The following is a 21,123-nucleotide window of genomic DNA, read 5'->3' on the forward strand; positions in this document are numbered from 1 at the left end:
ATGGCTGAGTTTCAAGGCCAAAGACTCTAATTCAGTAGGTCTGGAGCCTAGGGATTTGTACTTTAGACATCCCAGGTGATTCTGATGGAGATGGGTCTTCCCACTGCACTTTGACAAACCCTTGTAGCTGATGGCTCTTTCTCAACTGAAATCAAATTAGGCAGAAGGGATTAAAGGAGTAAAATGAAGCTTTCCAACAGTCATCCTAACCTTTTATAGAAACCCTGAAACTGTGATGACAAATGATGTAATGGTACAATATATTTGCTAGGGGTAAAGCTCAGTCTTTCTATAGCAGCACCCCTTTCTTCATTTTAATAGGCAAAATTTGACCAATAAGCAACACGTAGTATTATAAACAGAATACTACTGAACCAATTGTCATTCCCAACTCCTATTATAAACATTTGTTGGTATCAAAGATAAGCAATGCTTTAGCAACTTTTGGCTTTAAATTTAAATTCAGTTTACTTTTTGATATTTGGTTTTTAATGAGAGCCTTGTTTAAGCAAGAAACTAGCTGCTAGTTAGACTGAGTTTCTTCTTAGAAGACAGATAAGATTCACTATAGACACACAACTGCTTAAAGTGAGACCTACTGAAAAGTAAAAATCACCTCCCTAAGCCCAACACCCATTTAATAAGGCTTCAATTCCTAAAAACCCAACATGATTTATTTTTTGATCCAGCTGTGTAAGACCAGCCAGGTTAGTCCTGGAAGGTGATTCTGCTTCCAAGTATTGTAATTCACATTAGCCCTTAAAAACACAAAACCATCTTGAGTAATTAATATCTTGATTTAATTAATCATATTTCATAGAAGCTCAAAGCACTCAAACATTCCCCCTTTACATGAATAAACAAAAGTCCTATAATTTACAATGTTCAGAACACTGTATAAAAGAATTCCCATAAAAATTACATTAGGATCTTTTCCATCACCAGGGCAACTGCAGTAGTTTCCTCTGACTTGTACAGCCTCTGCCTGAATACATGTTCTTCTTTGTGATGATCTAAATTTAAATTTAGGTAAGTACAAATCACAGCAAAAATTAAAGTTTTCATCTTTAATGAAATGACTTTGGAAATAACGTACATTTTCATGACACCAATGCTACAGTTTTTGGAGTCACAGTAAGATACACAGAATTACATCCGTAATTAACATGAATGCCAACATTTCAAGCAGTAATTTCTGTTACATGGCAAACAAAATCAAGAAAGCAACCATCAAACAAAAGAGACCCATAGCTTCAGACAAGGCAAATCCCAGGATAGCATATGAGAACAGCTGCTGTTTCAGCGAAGGGTTTCTAAAAGAGACAACACATATCATTGTTACTTTGAAATATTATTTGAATTTTAACATGGTTGGTAAATGTTCAAGAGCCAGATTACTAGCGTGAGGATCTTTGTAAATTGGAAAGTACCGGAACAGTGTTTTGCCTAGATCTCTTTTGGTTCTGCCTTTGACGTTCCTTTCTCCTCATTCCTAATCATATGGGGAGAGGGAGACGCTGTCTCTCTATATCAATATAAATGGTTAGTCTTCATCCATTTTGAGGGATTCTGACATTCTTCTTATCCCCATGAAAGTATGTTCTATACTTTTTAAGATTTGATAGTTTAAAAATAAGGTCTTAAATAATAAAATGGAAGCTGATATTTTTAAAGCATGAGCTCTCTTAATTATATTCCCACTACAACTTAAAAGTTAAAGAGTGCAGACGCTGAAGTCAAAGTGAGTTAAAATTTATTTTCTGACACTGGCTTTGACTTTGGGCAAGCAGTATAACCTCTGTGTCCCTAGTCCTTCACAGGTAAACGAGTGTTTCTCCAAGGCGTGTTGGGAGCAGTGAGATAATTGCATGCAAAGACCTCAAAATATAATACAAGACACAGACAAGCACTTAATACAAAGTAGCTATGATTATTTCACTAGTTTTCTAAGTTTCCAATTATTTCAAGCATGTTTTTAAACTAGTTTATTCGGCAAAAGGAATTACCTGGCGTAACCAATGATGAGGCTGCCGAAGACTGTGCCAATACCAGCACCGGAACCGGCCACTCCTACTGTTGCAGCACCTGCACCTATAAATTTGGCCGCAGTATCAATGTCTCTGCTGACTGCACTGGTCTGGAACTCCCTTTGGATTAACTGAGACACACCATTTTGGGCCCCATTAAATACTGCAGAGCTCTAGAGAACAGGAAATAAAGGCAAAGGTCAAATCAGCAATCATAGTTAGCTATTTTAATTACCGTACTGTCAAAATGATAACCACTTCTCTATTTTTGTAGCTGAGTTTGAATAGGAGGTGGTGTGGCACAACAGAAAAATCTGGGGCTTAGAATAATTCCCATCTTGCAGAATAGGAACAGCAATATCTACACCGCATAAGGTTTTTGAAAATTAAGAAACAGTGTACGTGCATATGCTTTTTATTTTTAATTAATTTATTTATTTATTTTTGGCTGCATTGGGTCTTCGTTGCTGCACGCGGGCTTCCTCTAGTTGCGGCGAGAAACTAGCAGAGAAGAGTAGCAGGGGCTACTCTTCGTTGCAGTGAGCGGGCTTCTCATTGCAGTGACTTCTCTTGCTGCAGAGGACGGGCTCTAGGTGCGCGGGCTTCAGTAGTTGTGGCACGTGGGGTCAGTAGTTATGGCTTGTGGGCTCTAGAGTGCAGGCTCAGTAGTTGTGGCGCATGGGCTTAGTTGCTCCGCGGCATGTGGGATCAGGGCTCGAACCCGTGTCCCCTGCATTGGCAGGCGGATTCTTAACCACTGCGCCACCAGGGAAGCCCTGCATGTGCTTTTTAATAGAGTAGGCTGTTCAGTAACTGTTGCTATCATAATCTTAAATACAGGCAACTCAAAACCATATACTTAAGTATATATACTGACTATATTTCTTAGCCAATTCAGGTGGGTAAGTTTTGGATACAGAAGTTTCTTTCATTGGCTCATTCTCTGCAAATTTTTTGGATGAAAGGGTGGAAAGGACGGCCTCAAACCACTCATTAATGAGGTTTTTCCCTTTCACTTTAATCGAAACCATAAGGCTTATCTGGTAGTGTTACTTAATTTCTATTATTACTATATTTACCTCTCCAGTCCTAGCCTCCGGTCGAGATAACACTGATGCAGAAATTGGTCTGTATGCAACTCTGGATCCAGCTCGGATCTGTTAATGAAAAAAGATTCCATGTATTAAGTAAAAATACAGATAAGACTTCAAGGACCCTTTTGCACCATGAATTCTAAAAAGGCAAGCTGCAAAAATGAGTCAGAAAAATTATGACTTTTCTCTATTGATTCTTATCTTGTCTGTTTGGTCATTTTTCAAGGCACGAAGCTATTTTAATAAAGTTGTTAATGCAATTTTAAAGCTTACTTCATAACGTATTTGTGATATTCTGAACAAAACTTCTGAGAACAATTAGTTAAAAAGAATAAGTATTGCTTTTAAAATTTCAATTATTGTAGCGCCACAATTCAGATCAGAAAACCAGCAATAAAGACCCCACACATTCTTTGGTAAGTTTAAGTGGATCAACAAGTAGGTACAACAGCACTATAAACAGCGTGTCATTTTAAATAGCCCATTAGTTAACATGAGCTTCCGCTATTTCTAGGATATTCCTATATGTCCATTAATCATAGAATTAAAAAGCAGTTTAAGCAATTCCACATCAGTGGAAGAACAACCGTTGAAATACTCTGACCATAAGGGCACGTTCCAGTCAACCTTCTCCGCCCTTGAGTGTCCACTAAATTAAGGTCACAGAAAATCCCTTCACAACCAAGACCTGATTCTCTTAAGACAAACCCCCGAGATCTTCACTTCACCAAAAGTGTCCAAAATGGTTTTGGAAATAACATCCCAGAAGTAGGAGGAGAGATTTTCGGGTCTTGCACCAGCCGCCTCCGCCCACACAGGGTGAGGCAAGTCCCTCCCTCTGCAGCAGCGAGACTGACCTACAGATCAGCAAGTGAGAGTGCAGCCGCGACGCTAGGCCTCGGAGGCCCCCTCCACGCTCCACTGCCCCCCAACCCTCGCGTGGCCGCGATCCAACGGGGTGTCGGAGGAGGTGGGGTGGGGGGCCGCTCCGGAACGAGGGGCAAGGAGGGTTTGACCTACACCGAGCTGGGCCTGACAGCTAGGCCTCGGCGGCTCTCCACCCCCCGAGTGGAGGGGAGGAGCGGAGTGAGAAGCCCCAGGAAGAGGAGGAAAGGGAGAAAAGGACACAGAGATTAAGGGGCTAGGGAGAGCTGTCCCGAGAGGGCGGTGTGTCCTGCCCCGAGGTGACCCGTTCAACAACGTGGACGCCCGGGCCAAGTGGTCGGGGCCTCGAGCCCCCGGCCCAGCCTGGGCTACGCACCAGAGCTGGGGTGCAGGCGAGCTTGGCGCAGGCGAACATCTTGCACTCTTCGGGGCGGCGCGGCTGGAGGACTTGGGTGACAGGCGACTAGGGCTCCTCTCCCGCTTCCTCTCTGCGGAGGCAAAGAGGCTTAAGGTCAAGTGTCCTCCGAGGGCCCATCCTTCCACCCAGGTCCCGCGGGCTCCCGTGCACGCGGTCAGCTCGGGCCCCGCGCCAAGCGAGGCGACAGCAGAATGAATGGGTCCCTCCTGGGCGCGGCTCCACCTCAGCCAGGTCCGGCTCCCGCGCCCTCCGCTTACCTTCCCAGGAGGTGGCAGCGGCCGAGTCAGCAGAGGTCGAAGGAATGGGGCTGGGCGCGCAGGCGCGGTCCGGCTCTTATCCGCGCCGCGGCACCCGGATGCAGAAGGCGGGGAATCGGGTGCAGCTGGGAAGACGCTCAAGGTCACTTTGTAACAACTTTATTGGTAACCAGTCGGGAAAGGCAGCTACAGCCGCCCGCAGACGGACTGACGAGCAGAGGGTGGCGGAGAGACAAAAAGAAGAAATAAAGACCAGCCCAGGCAGAGAGAACCGAACAAGTTGTTTCGCCTTTGATCTAGGCTCGTCGGAGGATAGTGGGACTTTGTCTTTCAGTTGATGCTTAATGAGATTTGGCCTTTTATCAGTTGCTAGGTCTCTTTCATAGAGGAGCTCCCTTCCTGGTCATTCTCCTCTGTGAAATGGGACTCTGTGTGGGGAAACGGTTCATTCTCTGCTTGGCAGAAGCAATTAGGGTTACCAGCAAAGTGAAAATGCATTTTTTTTTTTTTATATTTAGGGAAGTTTTTTGTTTTGTTTTGTTTTTTTAATTTTTTATAGCTACTTTATTTATTTATTTATTTATTTATTTTTGGCTATGTTGGGTCTTCGGTTCGTGCGAGGGCTTTCTCTAGTTGGGGCAAGGGGGGGCCACTCTTCATCGCGGTGCCGGGACCGCTCTTCATCGCGGTGCGCGGGCCTTGCACTATCGCGGCCCCTCCCATTGCGGGGCACAGGCTCCAGATGCGCAGGCTCAGTAGTTGTGGCTCACGGGCCCAGCTGCTCCGTGGCATGTGGGATCTTCCCAGACCAGGGCTCGAACCCGTGTCCCCTGCATTAGCAGGCAGATTCTCAACCACTGCGCCACCAGGGAAGCCCCGAAAATGCATTTCTTTAAAGGAATCTGGAAAAGGGTTCCAGAGTCTGGAATAATCTTTTGGGTGAAAGTGGGCCTGACCTACTGGGACAAAGGAATAAGCAAATGAATAGATCTAAGAGCTTCGTGACTTGGGCACAAAATTGCCTCTTGGTAAAGTGAGGCAGGTCGGTTTTTCTTCCAGCCCTATGGTTGGGAGAATTAAGGGTTGTCAGTGTTTTTTCATGTAGGGCCAGGGACTAAATAAAGTCTGAGTATTTTCAAAACTGACCCAACTTTAACACTTGTTTTCGGTAACTTTGGACTTCAGATGAATACAGAAACGTCTCAGAAAAATGGCTCTTTCTGGACTTCTGTTAAGTCCTTGAATTCTGTAAATCTGACTTAATAGTTCTAACAAGTGGCTATCAGAGGTGATACAAGTCAACATAAAAGATTAAATATCTAGTATGCCCAGCTGATGGGATGGCTGGGGGCTGAAATCCCACCCACTTGGCCTAGAGCCCTGGTACAACATGGACCCAGAGGATCACTTCTTTTTCTAGTTGGCACAAAGGTGCAATATCATCTAGCAGTAATCCTGGGGAGAAGCCCTCAGAACTAAAATTTGAAGAATGAATAAGACTTTGTCACTGATCTAACTTCACAGGCAAATGCTTCAAAATCACATGCGAGCTTATCATTTTAGTTTCAATCTCTTTTTAAAAATTAATTAAAGTTTTATTTTTGGCTGTGTCGGGTCTTAGTTGCAGCACGCGGGATCTTCGTTGCAGCACGCAGGCTTCTCTCCAGTTGCAGCGCGCTGGCTCTCTAGTTGAGGCGCGTGGGCTTAGTTGCCCCGTAGCATGTGGGATCTTCCCAGACCAGGGATTAAACCCATATCCCCTGCATTGGAAGGCAGATTCTTAACCACTGGACCACCAGGGAAGTCCCCAGGTTCAATCTTTAGCCCATAAAATAGAGATAATTCATACGTGCAGTTCAAAGAGAAATTATTAGTATATTTTCTCAAGTACTCAGTTCTTGCGTGAAGTATGTGGTAAGATGTCCTGTGATGCTTAAAGGAGAATAAACAATAATGCTCTGTATTAGTCAGAGTTCTCCAGAGAAACAGAACCAGCTGGAAGAAAAACGGGCCTCACTTAGTAGGATCCTACAGGTTCTGTTTCTGTGGAGAACCCTGAGTAGTACAGATCACTATTGTTTATATATAGAGAGAGAGACAGACAGACTGAACGGATGACCATGAGGAATGGGCTTATGTGGTTATAGAAGCTGAGAAGTCCCATGAGCTGATGTCTCCAAGCTGGAGACTCAGGAAAGCTGGTGATATAATTCAATTGGAATCTGAAGGCCTGAGAACCAAGGAGGCCAATGATATAAATCCCAGTCTGAGAAGATAAGATGGAATGTCCCATACCAAAGCCAGACAAAGATGTCACAAAAAAAGAAAACTACAGGCCAATATCACTGATGAACATAGATGCAAAAATCCTCAACAAAATACTAGCAAACAGAATCCAACAGCACCTTAAAAGGATCATACACCATGATCAAGTGGGGTTTATCCCAGGAATGCAAGGATTCTTCAATATACACAAGTCAATCAATGTGATACACCATATTAACAAACTGAAGGAGAAAAACCATACGACCATCTCAATAGATGCAGAAAAAGCTTTCGACAAAATTCAACACCCATTTATGATAAAAACCCTCCAGAAAGTAGGCAAAGAGGGAACTTACCTCAACATAATAAAGGCCATATATGACAAACCCACAGCCAACATCGTTCTCAATGGTGAAAAACTGAAACCATTTCCTCTAAGATCAGGAATAAGACAAGGTTGTCCACTCTCACCACTAATATTCAACATAGTTTTGGAAGTTTTAGCTACAGCAATCAGAGAAGAAAAAGAAATAAAAGGAATCCAGATCAGAAAAGAAGAAGAAAAACTGTCACTGTTTGCAGATGACATGATACTATACATAGAGAATCCTAAAGATGCTACCAGAAAACTACTAGAGCTAATCAATGAATTTGGTAAAGTAGCAGGATACAAAATTAATGGACAGAAATCTCTTGCATTCCTATACACTAATGATGAAAAATCTGAAAGAGAAATTAAGGAAACACTCCCATTTATCACTGCAACAAAAAGAATAAAATATCTAGGAATAAATCTACCTAAGGAGACAAAAGACCTATATGCAGAAAACTGTAAGACACTGATGTAAGAAATTAAAGATGATACAAACAGATGGAGAGATATACCATGTTCTTGGACTGGAAGAATCAACATTGTGAAAATGACTATACTACCCAAAGCAATCTACAGATTCAATGCAATCCCTATCAAACTACCAATGGCATTTTTCACAGAACTAGAACAAAAAATTTCACAATTTGTATGGAAACACAAAAGACCGTGAATAGCCAAAGCAATCTTGAGAAAGAAAAACAGAGCTGGAGGAATCAGGCTCCCAGACTTCAGACTCTACTACAAAGCTACAGTAATCAAGACAGTATGGTACTGGCACAAAAACAAATATAGATCAATGGCACAGGATAGAAAGCCTACAGATAAATCATAGGAACTATAGGAATAGCTACTACCTTTGGCTGAGGAAGAGTGAATAGTAATGAAAAACTTAGAAATTTAGAGGAGAGGACATGGCTGTCACAGGAACTTGCAGTTCACTTGTGGTAAAGAAACTTGCTGAAGGCACGGGCCACAAGTGAACCATGAGGATTGCCGAGATGAACACAACCAGGCCTCTGCTGCAAGCCAATCCACCTGAAGAAGAAAGGAAAGTCCTTCCTCCTTGTCTGGCCTCACAGTGTCTTTCCAGTGCCCTCTATTGGCCAAGCCTAACATTTTGCCAGTTGTCATAGCAGAAATGCCTACTGGGTCCAGTTGTAGAATAGAAACAAGGCATAGAAGGATGGATTACTAGTGGAGAAGTCATGTTACTAACTAGCACAGATGGTAAGATTCTCAAGGGCAGGGATTAGGTCTTATTTATGTCTTCCACAGCACCTAATGTAGAGTATTAAACATAGTAGTCACTCAATAAAGTTTGCTCAGTAATAGACAGGGTACTTAGTATGTTTGAAGTAATTTGCAGAAACTTTATTATTCTTCTCTTTTAACTAAAATTTTAGGCTGGGACTTCCCGGGTGGTGCAGTGGTTAAGAATCCGCCTGCCAATGCAGGGGACACGGGTTCGAGCCCTGGTCCGGGAAAGTCCCACATGCCGCGGAGCAACTAAGCCTGTGCGCCACAACTACTGAGCCTGTTCTCTAGAGCCCGCAAGCCACAACTACTGAAGCCCGCGTGCCACTACTGAAGCACATATGCCTAGACCCTGTGCTCCACAACAGGAGAAGCCACCGCAATGAGAAGCCCGCGCACCACAACGAAGAGTAGCCCCCACTCGCCGCAACTAGAAGAAGCCCGCGCGCAACAATGAAGACACAACGCAGCCAAAAATTAATTAATTAATTAATTTAAAAAAATTTTAGGCTGTTGGGATAAATTAGAATGACCTCTAGAATTTCTTTTTTTTGCTCATATTGCAAAATTCAAACTTAGAGAACTTGAGGAACATTTTTTTGCTTTATGGCATGAATTTGTTCAAACAAACATTTTTTCTGTGCCTAAGAAGGATTCTGTATTTATATTCTCATGTGCCTAAAGAATTCATTAAAAAAACAAAACAATAAAGCACTTTATTGACCTGTTCTATGATACAATAGAATATTGGCAGGAATGGGACATCAGCTGAAGCAGAATAGGCCCTGGGCTGGGTTGTAAGGTAGGCAAGGTCTGTCTGTGGTTAACCTTTCACTTCTTTTCTCAATGCCTTTGGTCCATCCTTCGGCAACTTACTCTCTCTGCTGGCACCTCGTACCTTCTTGGTGTCTCCTGGCTATGTTAGGCTTTCCATGGTGGCATCTACTGAAGCCATCTCTTTCCAGGCAGTGTCCAGCTTCTGAACTCTTATCCATGTAAAATCTAACTTATTGCTTGCTTCAGCAGTGCATATACCAAAATTATAATGATACAGAGAAGACTAACATGGCACCTGTGCAAGGATGACACTCAAATTTATCACGTATTCCATGTTTTAATAATTTGCTACCATTTCCCTCACAGGTGGGGAGGGATGTGAATGCATCCAAGAAAGGGAGAGAATTACAAATGCATTTCCTGTGTTTAAAAAATAGAAGGTTCATCGATGGTTACCTATGGTGGAAGGAATAGATTAGAGAGAACAAGAATAGACGCTAAACCTCTTTGAATATGCTTTGCTTTCTGGATTTGAATTTGGAACCATGCAAACCATTTATAAAAGTAAAAAAAAATTTAGGGGCTTCCCTGTTGGCACAGTGGTTGAGGGTCTGCCTGCTAATGCAGGGGACGCGGGTTCGCGCCCTGGTCTGGGAGGATCCCACATGCCGCGGAGCAGCTGGGCCCGTGAGTCACAACTGCTGAGCCTGCGCGTCTGGAGCCTGTGCTCCGCAACGAGAGAGGCCGCGATGGTGAGAGGCCCGTGCACTGCGATGAGGAGTGGCCCCCGCTTGCCGCAACTGGAGAGAGCCCTAGCGCAGAGGCGGGGACCCAACATAGCAATCAATCAATCAATTAAAAATAAATAAATAAACTTAAAAAAAATTTTTAAATCCCTACAAATTGAAAGTAAATGAAACAAATGAATTTAACTGTATCTAGTCGGTAACATAACCACATATTTACTTTTCGTAAGTACAAAGAGTCTACAAATGGATAAAAAGACAAGTAACTCCTAGATTCATCTGCTTTATGCACGCCAGCCTCTGTGTTATTCCTGCAACATGCCAACCATACTCCCCTGATAGAACTGTACTTTTCATTCCTTTAGTTTGGAACACCTTATGTTTACTTGGCTTAACCTCCACTTCATTCAAGTCTTTGCTCAAGTCACTTCTTAAGAGAGGCCTTCCTGGATCCCTTACCTAACCTTATACTTCTCCACAGCAGTTATTGCTACCTGGCATTATTTACTGCTTGTTTGTTTGTAGCTCACATTAGACTCTAAGTGTATGAAGACAGGGACTTTGTTTTGTTTATTGCTGTAGCCACATAGCCTAGAACTTGCTTGGCCCACTAATAGGTACTCAGTACATTTTTGAGCAATGAGTTTGGAAGGAACTGTTAAATTTTCTTCACATACCTCTGTATTATTTGATATGTTACCATAAGCATGAATTACTTTAAAATTTAAAAAACCAATATGTTAGGAAAATTTTAATACTTCATAATAATTGATAAATGTATTATATTATCCCTTCTATGGCACTTGCATTAATGAAACCAAAAGGAAGCATTATTAAATGTTGAATTTCAGTTTTTGGTGATGGGCTTCGGTGTACTTTTATATTCAAACTCTAATCTCTCCATGGTAAGGCTATTCCTGTTTTAAAGCATCACGTGGGTGTGGGTGTAGGTGTGGGGTGTGTATACCTTCTTATCTGTATATTGGCTGGAGTTTCTTGTATGTGATAGGAAAGTATATTGTCAGCTGTGTGTGTGTGTGTGTGTGTGTGTGTGTGTGTATAATTTTTTTTTCTGGCTGCGCTGCGCGGCTTGTGGGATCTTAGTTACCTGATCAGGGATTGAACCCGGGCCCACAGCAGTGGAAGCACTAAGTCCTACCCATTGGACCGCCAGGGAATTCCCTCGGCTATATTTTAAGACAACCAATTGCAAGTGTAAGTCCTTATTCTCCTTCGAGAAATTAAATCCATTCATAATCAATGGACCCAGATATTGAACTTACTGTTAAGAGATAAGAGATTTCACAACACTAACAAAATGTTTGAAAGGACTTTTGCTTATCAATTTTTTTGCTACTCTAGCCTCAGTGAGGTCTTTTTTTTTTTTTTAATTTTTATTTATTTATTTATTTATTTATGGCTGTGTTGGGTCTTCATTTCTGTGCAAGGGCTTTCTCCAGTTGTGGCAAGTGGGGGCCACTCTTCATCGCGGTGTGCGGGCCTCTCACCATCGCGGCCTCTCTTGTTGCGGAGCATAGGCTCCAGACGCGCAGGCTCAGTAATTGTGGCTCATGGGCCTAGCCGCTCCGCGGCATGTGGGATCCTCCCAGACCAGGGCTCGAACCCGTGTACCCTGCATTGGCAGGCAGACTCTCAACCACTGCGCCACCAGAGAAGCCCCTCAGTGAGGTCTTTAAGGGTCATATTTCTAGTCCTAGTGCTATGTGATAAATGAAGGTCTTACATCAATTTAGGGAATTACAGGGTTTCCATATGGTACAAGTGCCCCATGCTGAGTAATGCTTTGTTTTCTTTCCACTTTTGGATTATTGTGGCTCTGTGTAAGAATAATATGGTTACACGGCACGAGTCACTCTCCTTGGCCACCTTTTACATCACTGATTTTAGTCAGTTATTCCATTAATTTAGTCAGTTATTCCAGTTTGTTCAGACAAATAGTCTCAGACTTTTCCTTAGCAATCTCACCTATCTAAGAATTTCTGATCTATGGGCTTTACTACCAAGGTTAGTTTACTATGTCATGTCCCCAAGCCAGGGAACTTGGCTTAAAGTAGTGATGGCTCTGTATTAATTTTAAGGGAAGCATGGTTTTCAGAGGCAAAATGTCAAGGAGACACATTTCACAAAATGGGGTCTATAAACCTTAAGGTTCATTTAAGCCTCAAGGATTAAGTTTGAGTGCTTGCTGAAATTGCCTTTCTTGATTTGAACTGGAGGAGAGCATAAGCAAAATGTGTAAGTTTTAAATACAGCAACTTGTATTTGAACTTGAAGTGGAAAACATGGCCAGAAAAACACCAGTGGTCAATAACTATACGAAAAGCAAAGTTCATAGTAGATAAAATCTTTAATTTAGAGGGTCCTATTCCCTCATTGTGATGAGAACATTCCAGTTTGGAAAGTCACACGTGGAAAAGCACTTCTTTTATCTGGTCATATTTTTGCTCAGTCTTATACAGTATTATGGGGCTGGTCAATCATTCAGGAGAATGGCCATATATTCATGGTAGACACAGGTTATTGAACTGCAGATTCTACCAGTTGCTCCAGGTTGTTCTTTGGTGAGAGTCCATCTGCCTTTCTTGACCATTTAAGGGAGTCCTCTCAGCTTGTTCTACCAGAGAACTCCTACCAGCTGAGGAATACAAGCAGACCCCCTATAGGAGTACAGCCTTAAAGGATCAGGGAAACTTTTCAAAAGGCCCTGTTCTATTTTATCTTTAAAAGATCCTGCTATGTTTATATGATACTCTGTTGTAGAAATTGAGATAATTTAAAATGCTTTAAATTACCAATTAAATTACTTAATTCTCCCCTTTATTATTCTTCAGTGAAACTGATGTACCAGGAGATAGGTCGTGCTAGGAAAGCATGGTTTTGCTCACTTCTTACCCAACCATTGCCTACTTCAAGATTGCAAGGACCTCAGCTTTAGGAGGAAGGATTTATTGTCAGACCTTCCTCTTTCTGGTCTGCTCATCCCATGGCCTGTGGCCATGGGTACATTAATAGAGGGTACATTAATATATAATAATATGGTATGTATTATATACCAGGTAGATAGTCCACCTTTCTGAAAACTTACTAAACTGGCAAATTGTATATAATCCTTTTATTAAGATCCTAACAATTTTAATTTCTCAAGAGTTAACTTTAATCAAACCCTTCCACTACACTGTTTCCTCACTATCTTTCAACCTCTTGGCAAAATATCTTAGTGTTTTTTACATTACCTCCTATGTCTGATCAGCATCAGTTAACCTCATCTGATCAACAGCATGACAGCATGTTGAGAGCTCTGGGGAATGAACTGGAAGGGAGGGACCAGGTATAAGGAGTTCAGGTTAAACTCAGGGTCTGAAGTGATAACTTCTTCCCCCATACAAAGGCTGTGACTTTTTCAGATAAATTTGGAGGGTGCTTTTGGTAGGCAGAATGCCATTCCCCAAAGATGTCCATGTCCTAATCCCCAGAATCTTTGAATATGTTACCTTAGATGGTGAAAGGGACTTTGCAGATGTGATTAAGTTAAGGGTTTTGAGATGAAGAGATTATCCTGGATTATCTGGGTAGGCACAGTGTAATCACAAGGGTCCTTATAAGTGAAACAGGGAGGCTGGATAGTCAGAGAAGGAGATATGACCCTAGTAGCAGAGTCAGAGTGATACAGCATGAAAAAGACTCTGGCTGTTACTGGCTTTGAGGAAATGGAAGAAGGGCACCAGCCAAGGAATTCAGGCAGCCTCCAGAATCTGGAAAGGCAAGGTAATGGATTCTCTGCCAGAGCTTCCAGAAGGAATGCAGCCCTGCCAATACCTTGATTTTAGGCCAGTGAGATCCATTTCAAAATTCTGTCCTCCAAAACTGTAAAATAATAAATTTGTGGGTTTTTTTTTTAAGGTACCCAGTTTGTGGTTATTTGTTATAGTAGCAGTAGAAAACTAATACAGAGGTCAAATTTTGGTGATTCCAGGCATGGGTCAAATCAAGGAGATGGGATGGGGCCTTGACTTTGGAATCCAGGCAGCCAATGTGCCCAGTGTTATGTGGGATGGGCCATTCATTATGGATCTTAGTTTAGTCCAAGGCCTGGGAGGTGAGTAGCAGGGGTGTTCTCTGACAGAAGAGGACATGATCTCCAAGAGCATAGTAGGTATACTAGCCAGCTTACTGGCTAGCCAGGGCACCCAAAATTTGGAGGACAGAAAAAAAGCCAGGTACCCAAGAAACGGGACAGAAGTATATCAGAAGAGAAGACTGATATCTCTAGGCAGGCAGATATAGGAAGCTGGTATATAATAGTGCTGCTGAAATGCTCTTGAGCATAAAGCAACAAAATATACTTTCTGAACCACAGTGACTTCTAGAAGAACTAGAAATATCTTTCCAGGTTGGCCTCCAAGTTGCTCTTAGGGTAGAAAACCTGCAGGAAGAGGGCAGCTAGAGGAGAGTCACTAATGATAGGCTGTTGGCCAGAAGGGGAATAGAGGGAGGGTCAGGAAATGTGGGCCAGTGTCAATTCAATGATGAGTCAGTGTCATTGATAGCTTATTGCATAGTAAAAGTCACAGGCTTCCTAATTCATACTTTTTGACGATTCAGAGGTCTGATCTAGGTGGTACTATGAACTAAGTCTAGACACATTCCTTTATTTTCTTCCCCCACTGAGACTACCCTATTTAGGCCAATATCTCACTAGTACTACTCTACTTTTTTTTTTTTTTTTTTTGGCTGCACAGGTTGTGGGTTCTCAGTTTCCCAGCTAGGGACTGAACCCAGGCCACAGCAGTGAAAGTGCCAAATCCTAACCACTAGACCTCCAGGGAACTCCCATATTACTCTTACTTAGTCTACTTGTCTTCATTTTTGGTCCTTCAGATTCATGTGTTGTTCATTCATTCATTCAACAAGCATTTTATTTATTTATTATGTATAACTGTGAGACTCCTTTCCATAGATATTTTCTTTGCTGAGAATTCTAGAATAAAACGTATAGTAATTAATGTAAAATTAAAAGCTTTCATTTTTTCCTGGAACCCTGCTAGTCAGTCCGCTATTAAAATCATCTGGTCTGGCCAAACAACCATCCTCCAAACAGCCATTGCATAAGAGCCTCTTTGTAACTCTGGCTGCTTTGCTTTGGCAAAGCTCACAGGGACCTCTTCAGTTACCTCTTATATATATCAACAAAACATATGCTCTGCAAATACAAGTGAAGGTTAAAAACAAAATAAATGGGGGGCAGGCTAGGTGGAATGTTAAGAATTAGGACCAAGTTTTCTTAACTGTCTCTATTTGCTATTGTTGCTCCAAGATTATCTGGACAAACAGCATTTCCCTTGAGATCTGCTAATTCCTTGCCACATTACAGTTCTTCTGCCTTGGAGTTCTTATTTAATTTGGACCTCTAGCGTGCCAGAATATAGACCCTTGGCTTACTCATCCCATGCTTTGACATCCAACCAATTTTCTCTTAAAAACAAAAAGGAATAAAACCCCCACCAAAACTATCCTTCTAAAATTATATAAGTAATATATGACTCCAGGCTTGTAAAAATCTAAACAGTATAAAATTATAGACAATAAAAACTACAGCTCTTATATATCCTCCTCCCCAATATTGTTTTCCTTCTCAGAAGTAACCATTATTAACCGCATAGTGTGTACCTTTCTAAATCTTTCACTGTATTTTTACATGGAAGTATACAAATTTATGAATATAGTTTTAAATTTTCTTAAATAAAAATTTATATCTTCTTTTCAATGAATAGTGCTGGGAAAACTGGATATATATGTGCAAAATAGTGGGACCCTTACCTTATGCCATATACAAAAATTAATTCAAAATGAATCAAACACCTAAGTGTAAGATCTAAAACTATAAAACTCTTAGGAGAAAACATAGGAGAAAATCTTCATGACAAAGGAATTTATGATGATTTCTTAGATATGACACCAAAAGCACAGGCAACAAAACAAGAAATAGATTAACTAGACTTCATCAGCATTAAAAATTGTATGCATCAAAGGACACCATCAAGAGAGTGAAAGACAACCCACAGAAGGGGAGAAAATATTACAAATCATATATCTGATAAGGGATTAATATTCAGAATATGTAAAGAACTTCTACAACTAAACAACAACCCCCCCCCAAACAACCCAATCCAAAAATGAAAAAAGGAATTCAATAGACATTTCTCCAAACAAGATACACAAATGGGCAATAAGCACATAAAAACATGTAGAACATCACTAGTCATTAGGGAAATGGAAATCAAAACCACAAGACACCACTTCATACCTATTAGAATGACTATTATCTAAAAAATGGAAAGAATTATTGGTGAGGATGTGAGGAAATTGGAATCCTGGTGCACCTATAGTTGGAATGTAAAATGGTATAGCTGCTGTTGAAAACAATGTGATGGCTCTTCAAAAAGTTAAATACAGAATTACCATATGATCCAACAATTCCACTTCTAGGTATATATACTCAAAACAATTGAAAGCGGGGACTCAAACAGATACTTTTACACTAATGTTCATAGCAGCATTATTCACAATAGCCAAAAGATGGAACCAACACATATGTCCATCAACAAATGAATGGATAAGCAAAGTGTGGTATATACATACAATGGAATATTATTCAGCCTTAAAAATAATGAATATTATTATTTTAATACATGCTACAACAAAATACACACTACAATGAAATTAGAACTTCTCTAACACCATATACAGAAGTAAACTCAAAAAGGATTAAAGACCTAAATGTAAAATCAGATACTATAAAACTCCTAGAGGAAAACATAGGCAGAACACTCTTTGACATAAATTGCTTCAATATTTTTTTGGTCCCATTTCCTAGATAATGGGAACAAAAGCAAAAATAAACAAATGGGACCTAATTAAGCTTAAAAGCTCTTGCACAGCAAAGGAAACCATAAACAAAATGAAAAGACAACCCACAGAATGAGAGAAAATATTTGCAAATGATGCAACTGACAAGGGATTAATTTCCAAAACGCACAAACAGCTTATATAGCTCAATATCAAAAAAAAAACCCAATAAAAAAATGGGCAGAACACCTGAATAGACATTTCTCCAAAGAAGACATACAAATGGCCAACAGGCACATGAAAAGATGCTCAACATTGCTTAATTATTAAAGAAATGCAGATCAAAACTACAATGAAGTATCACCTCACACTGGTCAAAATGGCCATAATCAAAAAGTTTATAAATAATAAATGCTGGAGAGGGTGTGGAGAAAAGGGAACCCTCCTACATTGTTGGTGGGAATGTAAATTGGTGCAGCCACTATGGAAAACAGTATGAAGGTTCCTTAAAAAACTAACACTAGTGTTACCATATGATCCAGCAATCCCACTCCTGGGCAGACATCTGGAGAAAACTCTAATTCGAAAATATACATGCACCCCAATATTCATAGCATCACTATTTACAATATCCAAGACATGGAAGCAACCTAAGTGTCCATCAACAGATGAATGGATAAAGAAGATGTGGTACACACACACACACACACACTAGCATATTACTCAGCCGTAAAAAAGAATGAAATATTGCCATTTGTAGTAACATGGATGGACCTAGTGATTATCATACTAGTGAACTAAGTCAGACAGAGAAAGGCAAATATCATGATATCACTTATATGTGGAATTAAGTCAGACAGAGAAAGGCAAATATCATGATATCACTTATATGTGGAATTAAGTCAGACAGAGAAAGGCAAATATCATATGATATCACTTATATGTGGAATCCAAAAAATGATACAAATGAACTTATTTACAAAACAGAAGCAGGCGGCTTCCCTGGTGGCGCAGTGGTTAAGAATCCGCCTGCCAACGCAGGGGATACGGGTTCAAGCCCTGGTCCGGGAAGATCCCACGTGCCGCGGAGCAACTAAGCCTGAGCGCCACAACTACTGAGCCTGCGCTCTAGAGCCTACAAACCACAACTACTGAACCCGCGTGCCACAACTACTGAAGCCCGTGCGCCTAGAGCCTGTGCTCCACAACAAGAGAAGCCACCGCAATGAGAAGTCCGTGCACCGCAACGAAGAGTAGCCCCCACTCGCCTCAACTAGAGAAAGCCCACGCACAGCAACGAAGACCCAACAGAGCCAAAAATAAATAAATTAAAAAAACCAAAACCCCCCCAAAACAGAAGCAGACTCTTAGACATAGGAAACAAACTTATGGCTACCAAAGGGGAAAGGGGGAGGGAGGGATAAATTGGGAATTTGGGATTAACAGATACACACTACTATATATAAAATGGATAAACAATAAGGACCTATTGTATAGCATAGGAAACTATATTCAATATCTTGTAATAACCTATAATGGAAAATAATCTGAAAAAGAATATATGTATATGTATATACATAAAACTGAATCACTTTGAGGTATACCTGAAACACTGTAAATCAACTATACTCAATTACAAAAAAAAAAAAGAAACAGGCTGTGGAAAAGTGAGCTATTAATAAAACAAAAATTATGACAAAAATATTGTATCTCAGCAAAACATTTTTTTGATACATGCTACAACATGGATGAAATTTGAAAACATTAAAATAAGCCAGATGCAAAAGGATGAATATCATATGATTCATCTTATATGATATACCTAGAATAGGCAAATTCATAGAGACAGAAAGTAGGATAGAGGATACCAGGACTGAAGAGAAGGGAAATAGAGAGTTATTGTTTAATGGGTACAAAGTTTCTCTTTAGGATGCTGAAAAAGTTCTGGAAATGGATAGAGGTGATTGTTGTACAAAATGTGAATGTACTTCATGCCATTGAACTGTACACTTTAAAATGAAATAATTTTTAATATAAATTATTATATAAATGTTTATATTATGTATATTTTAACTAAATAAATAAGTATAATATATGATAAATATAATAAAACAAACCCCCAAATTATACCTTGCTTTTTCAACAAATACCTGTTAGTATTATTTCAATTTCAGTAAACACACAGCTACCTCAATCTTTTAAAAATAGTGTTTAAAATTTTATAATGGAAAATTCAAACATATTAAAAAGCAAAGGGAATAGTATACTAAATTCCCACCCATCACCCAGCTTCAGTGGTTATCAACGCGTGGTTAGTCTTGTTTCTTCTGTTCTCCAGCTCATCTACTCCTTTTCCCCTCTATCTGCTCTACCTCATGTTATTTTGAAACAAATTCCAGAAGTCATAATATTTAAATTATGAATGTTTAAGTATGAATCTGTGTAAGGATTCTTTACTGAAAAACATAACCACAATACCATTATCACACCTAAAATATTTAATAATAATTCCTTAGTATCAACAAATATGCAGCCAGTGTTCAGATATGCCTGATTGTCTTATATTTTTTAAGTTGGTTTGTTGAAATTAACAATCTGTACAAGTTCTACACATTGTAATTAGTTATATGTCTTTTAAGTCGCTTTTCATCTATAGATTCTCCATCACTCTTTTTTCACCTTTATTAGTTGAGGAAACTCAGTTGTTTGTTATGTAGTGTTTCCCATAATCTGGATTTTGCTAATTTTATCCTCATGGTGTCATTGAACATGTTCATTTGAACTCTGTATTTCCTGCAAATTGGTAGATAGACCTAGAGGCTTGGTCAGTTTTTTTTTTTCCTTCTTATAATAGCTTTTGTAGGTTGTGTTGTGTACTTCCTATGTGCACCATTTTGGAGGCACACGATGTCTGGTTGTCTTTTTTCTGATATTAAAATTGATCAATGAGTTCAGCTTGATTTATCCATTATAAAGCTTCCCATCAGCTTCCTACTTAACAAGTTTAGTAGTCATTGATGATTATTTCATATGTCCGTTATTTCATTAGGATTGAAATATGGCGATATTCTTTTTCTATTATTTCTTCTTCACTTAGCTGGAATTATTCTACAAAGAAAAACTTTCCCATATCAACTATTTTTATTATCTTGTGTTAGTTAGGACAGAAAAGGCAGAAGAAATTGTTGATTCTTTCCCTTTATTACAGTTTTCAGAATAATGAGTAATAGGTAATTTTAAATCATCAGGAAATGAGTACAAGAGTGATTTAGCCCATGGATTTAGAGTGGGGGATATATCTTTAAGGAAATTTGGATGATTTCTGTCTTTGAAAGAAGCCTGCTCTAGGTGACCTATAAGGTCCGTTTGAGCTCAAAATTTTTCTTATTCGTGAAAAACATTTATGCTTTATTTCTTAATTTTGGAAAGAATTAGATAATATATTCTAACGTTCTTTAGAGTGTAAGACATTCCTTTAACATATAGCATAATTTATTTGCCAAATAATTGGCAATAATTTTGTGGGTTTATCTCAAAGTACTGGAGAGTTAGCTAACATTTTTGGGGGGACTACTTCATTATCTTTAAAATTTTTTATGTAAAAAATTTAAGCTATATTTTTAAACTTTAAATATTAAACAAAGAAAAATTGCAAGGAGAGTGCAGAGAACTACTGTTTGCCCTTTACCCTGACTCACCAATTCTATCATTTTCTACACTTTTTCATAGTCTCTCTTATTCCCTCTGTTTGTATACACACACACATGCACGTGTTATGTTGCATGTGTATGTATGGTGTTGTCTTTATACATAGATATGTCTATATCTCTCTATCCACATATGTATAAAAAATATATTTTTTTATTTATTTTTCCTAAACATTTGATGGTAGGTTTCATGCGTCATGCCCCTTAATATTTCTGTGCATATTTCCTAAGAACAAGAAGATTCTCTTACATAATCACAGTTCAGTTATCAATTCAGAAAATTTATCATTAATAAAATATTTTTATTCAATCTGCAGCCCACATTTCAATTTCATCAGTTGTCCCAACCAGGTCCTTTAGAGAATTTTTTCCCCTCTAATACAGGATCCAGTCCAAAGTCATTTACTGCATTTAGTCACTGTGTCTCTTAATCTGTTATCATCTAGAACATTT

General features: G+C 39.8%; 1 protein-coding gene, 1 non-coding gene and 1 pseudogene across 2 annotated transcripts; 2 read left to right on the forward strand and 1 right to left on the reverse strand.

Annotated features, from left to right (window-relative positions):
* Nucleotides 1-783: 783 nt before the first annotated feature.
* Nucleotides 784-4,791, reverse strand: ATP5MC3 (ATP synthase membrane subunit c locus 3). The gene is made up of 5 exons (XM_036858778.1): nucleotides 4,682-4,791; nucleotides 4,383-4,494; nucleotides 3,107-3,184; nucleotides 2,007-2,200; nucleotides 784-1,313 (listed from the first exon to the last, which is right to left on the reverse strand). Exons 2-5 carry the CDS (start codon nucleotides 4,419-4,421, stop codon nucleotides 1,199-1,201), a joined length of 426 nt encoding a protein of 141 aa, XP_036714673.1. The 5' UTR covers nucleotides 4,422-4,494; nucleotides 4,682-4,791; the 3' UTR covers nucleotides 784-1,198.
* Nucleotides 4,792-9,585: 4,794 nt separating this feature from the next.
* On the forward strand, nucleotides 9,586-9,690 carry LOC118898653. The gene has a single exon (XR_005020793.1). It is a non-coding gene; the product is annotated as a U6 spliceosomal RNA (small nuclear RNA).
* Nucleotides 9,691-13,788: 4,098 nt separating this feature from the next.
* Nucleotides 13,789-21,123, forward strand: part of LOC118897953 — a 46,396-nt pseudogene continuing 39,061 nt past the window's right edge.

This window comes from Balaenoptera musculus, chromosome 7 (genome assembly GCF_009873245.2).
Source record: "Balaenoptera musculus isolate JJ_BM4_2016_0621 chromosome 7, mBalMus1.pri.v3, whole genome shotgun sequence".
Lineage (NCBI taxonomy): Eukaryota > Metazoa > Chordata > Mammalia > Artiodactyla > Balaenopteridae > Balaenoptera > Balaenoptera musculus.

Excerpts from the sequence above, each read along its gene's own strand:
- ATP5MC3 (XM_036858778.1), bottom strand. The coding sequence starts at position 4,421 with ATGTTCGCCTGCGCCAAGCTCGCCTGCACCCCAGCTCTG. Across the intron at positions 2,201-3,106 it reads CGGAGGCTAGGACTGGAGAG|AGCTCTGCAGTATTTAATGG; the intron begins GTAAATATAGTA and ends CCTGTTCTCTAG. Across the intron at positions 1,314-2,006 it reads CTCATCATTGGTTACGCCAG|AAACCCTTCGCTGAAACAGC; the intron begins GTAATTCCTTTT and ends TGTCTCTTTTAG.